The sequence below is a fragment of the Neovison vison genome, chromosome 6 (assembly GCF_020171115.1).
Source record: "Neovison vison isolate M4711 chromosome 6, ASM_NN_V1, whole genome shotgun sequence".
Classification (NCBI taxonomy): Eukaryota; Metazoa; Chordata; class Mammalia; order Carnivora; family Mustelidae; genus Neogale; species Neogale vison.
This window is the reverse complement of record NC_058096.1, coordinates 211227825-211236326: the sequence shown is the minus strand read 5'-3', so window position 1 is coordinate 211236326 and position 8502 is coordinate 211227825. Positions and strand designations below refer to the sequence as shown.

Here is an 8502-nt window from a genome sequence, read left to right as displayed (position 1 = left end):
GCTAGGGTAACTGAGACAGAATATAGAATTAGTGATCTGGAAGACAAACAGATAGAGAGAAAGGATCAGGAGGAAGCCTGGAACAAACAGCTTAGATCCCACGAAAGCAGAATCAGGGAAATAAATGATGCCATGAAGCGTTCCAACGTCAGAATTATTGGAATCCCTGAAGGGGAGGAGAAAGAAAGAAGTCTAGAAGATATTGTGGAACAAGTCTTCATGAAAACTTTCCGAATCTCGCGAATGAAACCAGTGTTCATGTACTAGAGGCTGAACGGTCTCCACCCAAGATTATACACTCCAAAAAAAACACCACGACACCTGATAGTCAAATTGAGGAATTATAATTGTAGGTATAATCTCTTGAAAGCCGCCAGGGCAAAGAGGCTCCTGACTTACAGAGGGAAGCCCATCAGAATAACGTCAGACCTGTCCACAGAGACCTGGCAAGCCAGAAGAGGCTGGCAAGATATATTCAGGGCACTAAATGAGAAGAACATGCAGCCAAGAATACTTTATCCAGCAAGACTGACATTCAAAATGGATGGAGAGATAAAGAGTTTCCAAGACCGGCAAGGCTTAAAAGACTATGCAGCCTTGGAGGCAAGATGTCGGTGTGGGGAGCGCTCGGCTCCATGTGCCGGTGTCTCTGGCAGGGTTCAAGGAATTTTTCTGTAAACCCTTCTAAGAGCAGTACAGCCAGAAATGGTGGCTTTCTCCTCACTACCAGTATGAAATGGGTACAGTTTTCAAACCTACACGTTGATATTCCCAAGGATTTGACCAAACCTAAGATAACCATCTCTGATGAACCAGATACATTATATAAGCGCCTATCAGTTTTAGTAAAAGGCCATGATAAGGCTGTATTAGACAGTTATGAATATTTTGCAGTGCTTGCTGCGCAAGAACTTGGTATCTCTATTAAAGTACATGAACCTCCAAGGAAAATAGAGCGATTTACTCTTCTCAAATCAGTGCATATTTTCAAGAAGCACAGAGTTCAGTATGAAATGAGAACACTTTACAGATGTTTAGAGTTAGAACATCTAACTGGAAGTACAGCAGATGTCTACTTGGAATATATTCAGCGTAACTTACCTGAAGGAGTTGCCATGGAAGTAACAAAGACCAAATTAGAACAGTTACCAGAACACATCAAGGAGCCAATCTGGGAAACGGTACCAGAAGAAAAAGAAAGCAAGTCCTAAAATTTCAGCGAGTCTGCTGGTGCTGGCCTTTGACCCAATAAGAGGTCAGAAATGTATGTTGAGATAGAGAGGCTCAACCATGAGTCTACCTGACCGCTCCATGCAGCCTGCGTGACCGCACATGTCCTGATCAGCTCACAGCAAGGGGCCGAACGAACTTAAGTGACACACTGGACTAGAATGAAAAACCACTTGACCTGTTCTTCTGTACACTCATCCTTTTAGTTCTGATTTTAACAAATGTGAGCAAACCACTTTGACTGCTGTGCACTAAGAGAATCGAGTTTGTATTTTGGTACTCTGTTACTGTTCAGTGATTAGATCGTGCTAATTTTAATCTGTATCATTTCATCTGAAAGTCAATCTTTGAAATATTCCTTACGCACATTTTCCCTTTTGAGCCACCTAGACGAAACCTTCAGTTAACTTGGTTAGTTTAACACCGAACAGTTAAAGTTCTTCCCATTTACCGCAGTGCTAGCTGGCAAATGTTAGTTTGGGGATTGTAACCTCCAAATTTTACCTCATTTAAGCGTGACGTTCTTGAACATGAATGTAGTGGGCAGCATCTCACGCACTGAACTCCTCTTGTGGCCCAGACCCTCACCAGGCCACTGGGAAGGCTCACTGTTATGGAATCTGAGCTCTCAAGAAATCACTGTATCACCTTTTTCATCCTGTGATTCATTCACTCAGGAGGCTTTTGTTAACTCTGTAACCAGCACTGTAGAAAATACCAAACAGTAAATGAAAATAATGGCTTTTGAAAACTGTACAGGGCACAGATAAATATTTTTCCTTATTAAACCCCATGTTGACAAGGCCTCTTTCTTTTGATATATGGCATTCTTTCTCTTTGGAGAGGTCTACTTTTCCATGAAATTAAATCAGAGTTAAAAGCCTGAAAGAGGCAAAGCTACCATGGGCTGGAACTGCTGGTATAGGAACCCCAAGGGAGCGATTCGTTTCCTTTCTACAGCACAATCCGATCCGTGTCTTTTTGCGGTTTCCTTCCTATCTTTGGGGTCGTTATGACTTCTCAGTTTTTCTCCCCTTAAATTGGCATCCCGGGTCCCTTTCCCCGGCCCACTTTCAGGTATTCGCGTTTTGAATGCACACTGCTTAGGCGTCAGACTTCCAGTGCTGTCATTAACATGAAAAGAGTTACAGTCTTGTGCCCGTGACCTCACTCGGTTTCCCGCTCAGTGGTCAATGGTGTCATTCATGAGTGTGTAAGGCACGCTTATCCCAGGTCTAAGCCTCAACATCAAGAACTAATGAATAAAACAAGAGTGATGTAACAGAACTGTATCTAGCAAAGCCACAATCTGTGACCTCTTTTTGCTTTAAAAGAAATTCTTAAATATGGATCATTTAAGCCTTTTTTTTACCGACAGTATTAATCACTGTATCCAAAGGTGATTTATGCAAACTTGCCTCCAGTGACGGATGAATCTCCTAAGAGCTGGTTTGCGACTAAATCAGTCTATAAACCAGATTACTTAGCTTAGCACTTCAAATTACATATTAAAATCTTGTTTTAAGGTGAATATACAAATAAACTACATACATAATAAAAAAAAAAAAGACTATGCAACCACCAAGCCGACACTGCAGGAAATATTAAGGGGGGTTCTATAAAAGAGGAAAAATCCCAAGATAGCATTGAACAGAAATATAGAGACAGTCTACAGAAAGAAAGACTTCAAAGGTAACTCGATGTCAATAAAAACGTATCTATCACTAATCACTCTCAATGTGAATGGCCTAAATGCACCCATAAAATGGCACAGGGTTGCAGATTGGATAAAACGACAGGACCCATCCATATGCTGTCTACAAGAGACCCATTTTGAACCTAAAGATACACGCAGACTGAAAGTGAAGGGGTGGAGAAGCATCTTTCATGCCAATGGGACTCAAAAGAAGGCTGGGGTAGCGATTCTCATATCAGATAAATTAGACTTCAAACTAAAGACTGTAGTCAGAGATACAGAAGGACACTACATAATCCTTAAAGGGACTATCCACCAAGATGATCTAACAATTGTAAATATCTATGCTCCCAATATGGGAGCAGCCAATTACTTAAGAAAACTGTTAATCAAGATAAAGAGTCATATTGATATGAATACACTAATCGTAGGAGATCTTAACACGCCTCTTTCAGAATTAGACAGATCATCAAAGCAGAAAATCAATAAAGAAACAAGAGCATTGAATGACACATTGGACCAGATGGACCTCATAGATATATACAGAACATTCCACCCTAAAACAGCAGAATCTTGCAATCCAAGTTCAGTGTTTGTTTTCTGCTTTCCCAGAAGGTTTGGATTCAGTGTAATAATGGCTATTTGTGTGAATTGATGGGATAGAGACCCACAGTCTTTCTCAATAACAGCATTGGTTTAATTAGGAGTATAAAATTTTAACTCTTAATTAAGGAGCAATTTTATAGGTCTAAAAAAAGTTTAGGGCTTCTTTTTGGAATCTTAAATGCTGTCTTACACTGCATAATCCATAACTCCATATGTAAGTTATATTAAATTTTTATTTAATACCACTAGAGGTCAACCCTTTGCTTCCAGATATTTTAAAAGCATGTGTGAATGCCTTATTTTTCTTTTCTTATTTGCTGGCACAAAATTCTAGAAATTCATGGAAAGAGACAAGAGACCCCATGGAAAATGTAATGAATGACTCTTATAGTTTAGTTTCCTCATGTTTTCATTGTGTTTTGTGAAATTTTAGAGTATCTCTAGGTTAAACGGTTTAAGATATCTCTTGAAAATTTTAATTTGCTAAGATCATAGGAAATGTTGAAAATTTATATTAAAAAGTTAAAGCAAATTCAAGGTCAAATTGGCTCCTTAGGTTCATATACTCTCTTGCATCTAATATATAGAATGGTCAAGAAAAGGATGAGGATACTATATGCTATAATATACTATACTTTAAAAATGAGCCAAAATAAATTTTAGAATATATAATGAGAGTAAAACTAAAGTTCTAAAAGAAACAGTATTTAGTTTGGGGTTATTTCACTGATAAGGTTATTTCACCTGATAAGCTTTATAGCATGTTTCTAAAGAGTTGTGGAATAACTTTATGTTTTATTACTAAAATTATAAATAAATATGGATATAAAATAATAGTGACCACTAAGAGAATGCGGATGCATTGTATAGGTTTCAAACTGGCAAAAGAAAACAGTGGAAGGGGGCAACTGGGTGGCTCCATCAGCTGACCCTCCAACTCTTGATTTCAGCTCAGGTCATAATCTCAGGATGGTGGGATCAAACCCCACATCTGGCTCAGTAAAGAGCCAGCTTCTACCTGTCCCTTTGCCTGCTGCTCCCCATACTTGTGCTCTGCTCTCCTGCTCTTGCTCTCAAATAAGGAAATAAATAACATCTTTAAAAAGAAAAAAAAAACAAGTGTAAATTTAGTGAAAATATTTAAACACATTGCCTATCAGAAAGCATAAAGTGTAGAGGTGTAAAAAGTTCTTTTAAACCAATTATAATCAAAATACTCATGACACAAAATGATCTAAGGATGCAAACAAAAAAAAAGTTAAAAATACCTTTGAATAAGTATATAAATATGAAAATGTGCTGAACTTTGTAACAATCAAATGAAGTAAAATTATAATATTAAGGAAATCTTAATAGATCTCAGGTAGTGTTGACTTTATTTCTACAGCTGCAGCTGCCAGGGACAGAACATTTCTTAGCTACAGAGCTGATGTCTAGAAGTGGGCATTTATGTGTTAGAGCTTAAACTCCTATTATAATAACATTTGGCAGAGGCAACATAAGAAGATGCCTGAGAGAGCATCTCAATCAGACAGCCTTGCACACACCTCAGAAGAGGGGAGCCTTTTCACCCCAGCCTTGACCTTGAGAGAGTCAGCTGGATGTCATAAACTCTGGCTCCTCTTCCACAATAAATGAGGAATGATAGTAATCCCATAAATATTTTGGAAAACTTACATAAAATAATGTGTATAAACACTTAAACACCACCATCAGAGTGCTATTGTTATTTTTTGTTAACAAGATCCATAAAATAACCAAATTTCGGGTGCCTGGGTGGCTCAGTGGGTTAAGCCGCTGCCTTCGGCTCAGGTCATGATCTCAGGGTCCTGGGATCGAGTCCGGCATCGGGCTCTCTGCTCAGCAGGGAGCCTGCTTCCTCCTCTCTCTCTCTGCCTGCCTCTCTGCCTACTTGTAATCTCTCTCTGTCAAATAAATAAATAAAATCTTTAAAAAAAAATAACCAAATTTCTTTGGGCACCTAGGTGGCTAAGTCAGTTAAGCATAGGACTCTTGATCTCAGTTCAGGTCTTGATTTTAGGATTGAGAGTTCAATCCACAGTGGGCATGGAGGTTACTAAAAAGAAAGAAAAAACAAAACAAAACAAAAAACCCACCAAATATCTTTTTTAGCTCAGAAATTTTCACTTAATCAGTGCATTTTTCTTCCGGGTCCTAACTGTATTGAATCACCCACCCATCCATTTTTCACTCAAAAATACTCACCGAGCATAAATTCATTATGATAACTATACTAGGCCCTGCAATTTCAAAGATAGGTAAGAGACAGTTCTGAAATTCAAGGATTATATATTGTGGACTAGTAGAGAAATTTAGTAAAGTTGATGTGACTGGATGTACAGTGAATCAGATCAGGGGCAAAAAAGGGGGGTTAGGCGCAAATCTTTGAGTTGATTTTGCTTACGTGATGTAAGAAAACATTTCTGTAAATGAGTTTTCAGGAAATTCCCCAAATTGTCACACATCCCATCACTATGAGGATCAATACACCAGATTTCACTTACTTTTTTTAAAATTAAATTTATTTATTTTCAGCATAACAGTATTCATTATTTTTTCACCACACCCAGTGTTCCATGCAATCTGTGCCCTCTATAGTACCCACCACCTGGTACCCCGATCTCCCACCACCCCCGCCACTTCAAACCCCTCAGATTGTTTTTCACAGTCCATAGTCTCTCATGATTCACCTCCCCTTCCAATTTACCCCAACTCCCTTCTCCTCTCTAACTCCCCATGTCCTCCATGCTTTTTGTTATGCTCCACAAATAAGTGAAACCATATGATAATTGACTCTCTCTGCTTGACTTATTTCACTCAGCATAATATCTTCCAGTCCTGTCCATGTTGCTACAAAAGTTGGGTATTCATCCTTTCTGATGGAGGCATAATACTCCATAGTGTATATGGACCACATCTTCCTTATCCATTCGTCCGTTGAAGGGCATCTTGGTTCTTTCCACAGTTTGGCAACCATGGCCATTGCTGCTATAAACATTGGGGTACAGATGGCCCTTCTTTTCACTCCATCTGTATCTTTGGGGTAAATACTCAGTAGTGCAATGGCAGGGTCCTAGGGAAGTTCTATTTTTAATTTCTTGAGGAATCTCCACACTGTTCTTGAAAGAGCCTGCACCAACTTGCATTTCCACCATCAGTGTAAGAGGGTTCCCCTTTCTCCACATTCACTTACTTTTTTAAGAAACAAAACAAGTACCAAATATTACCGAGAAAATACCAGGTTGTATTCATACCAAGTGGAAATGGCTGGTTACAAAGTGAAAGGGGGAACCTTTCTTTCTTTTGAAGAAATCCAGGATCTCTGGGCCTCCATATCGTGTGATAAGGTACTAATGACAGTCCTGGAATGGTCCCAACATGGAGAGGCACCACCCTGCCGAGGAACTGCAATGAAAGGGTTCATCATGGGGGTGACAATGGTGTACATAACCGAGGCCACCAGACTCATCCTAGTGAATGAAGTTGCTGCAGAACTGAGGTCGACCCCAAGCCAGTGCCATAGAACAAGGAGACCACTGAGAGGTGAGACCCACATATGGAAAAGGCTTCGTACTTCCCCACAGTTGAGGAAATGCTGAGTATGGGGGAAACAATTTGATAGGAAGACAACGGTATTGCATGGAAAGGAATCATGGTCAGAAGGCCAGTTGCAGAATATACCACTTCATGAAGGTGTCAGAACAGGCAAGATTCAGGACTTGAGGAAGATCACCAAAAAAAAAAAATAATAATAATAAGGTGTGGAATTTCCGTGTTTGTCTGAAGAACAATCTCAAAAGGGTCAAGGTCTCAAGCAGAGAGCTCCTCATACTGATGCAGTAGGACCCCAAGGCCAGCAGCCACAGAACTGGGGTTTATGATGACCGAGTAATGCAGGGAGTGACAGATGGCCACAGAGTGGTCATAGGCCATCATGGTCAGGACCAAATTGTTCAGGATTCCAAACACAACGAAAAAAAGATATATATCTGGCTGAAGCATCTTTTATATGTCATGGCTTTGCCATGAGTAATATTCATTCCCTTACTACATGAGTCTGAATGTTCAGCAGAATTTTGGGGATGGTGGTGGAGGTGAAACAAATGTCAGTAAAGGACAGATTGAAGAGGAAGACATACAGGGACCTGTGGAGGTGGGTGTCTGAGCAGATGACCAGGACGATGAACAGATACCCAGTGAAGGTGACTAAGTATATTGACAGGAACAGCCCAAAGAGCATGAATTGAGCCTCCAATTTTGATGGAAATCCTAGAAGGAGAAATTCTGAAGCACATGTTTAATTTCCTGATTCCATGTGGATGAAATAAGTAGAAGGAAAGGAAAAAAAATCAACATTCAATGATCATCACATTGACAACACAGAAATGTGATTATATTTTATTTCCAGGGAATGGATTAATAAAACTACCCTGTTTTTCCATAGTTGGTGAATTTGAAATGCTTCCATCCTTGACTAGCTACTACTGCCATATGGAAATGTAGTCCTAGTTCCAAAGCAGTCATGCCCCTTATAGCCCAACTACTAAGAGTGCAGTCCATGGACCAGCAGGAGCAGCATTGTCCAGAGCTTCTTTGCAGAGACTCAGGTCACATTCAGACTTGCTGAATCAGAATCCACATTGTGACAAGATCACGGGGGATTCCCCTGCTTTTTCATGACTGAGTAGCATTGTTCTAGAACATCTGTGGCTTTCAGTCCTTCAACTTTTACCTCCTCATATTTATTTTCCCCTACTCCTTCCCTCAAACCTCCTTACTTCATATGTGGGCAAGTAAAGGAGGATAATAATGAGTTCTTTTTTATGCCATCTGTGTGGAGCCAATAATTTTCAACCAACAGTCTAACTATTCCAAGCACTGTGTATGAATTCTACATTCAGTTTTCAGTGCAGATATCTTTAACTTTCACAGTGATTTGCACTGCTTAT

At 39.6% G+C, this 8502-nt stretch overlaps 1 protein-coding gene across 1 annotated transcript; it reads left to right on the top strand.

Annotated features, from left to right (window-relative positions):
* The first annotated feature begins 604 nt into the window (after positions 1-604).
* Positions 605-1507, top strand: LOC122910705 (28S ribosomal protein S10, mitochondrial). The gene has a single exon (XM_044255321.1). It carries the CDS (start codon positions 609-611, stop codon positions 1209-1211), a length of 603 nt encoding a protein of 200 aa, XP_044111256.1. The 5' UTR covers positions 605-608; the 3' UTR covers positions 1212-1507.
* The last annotated feature ends 6995 nt before the right edge of the window (positions 1508-8502 follow it).

What these genes read in the sequence shown, in the direction of transcription:
- LOC122910705 (XM_044255321.1), top strand. Translation starts at nt 609, where the DNA reads ATGTCGGTGTGGGGAGCGCTCGGCTCCATGTGCCGGTGTCTCTGGCAG.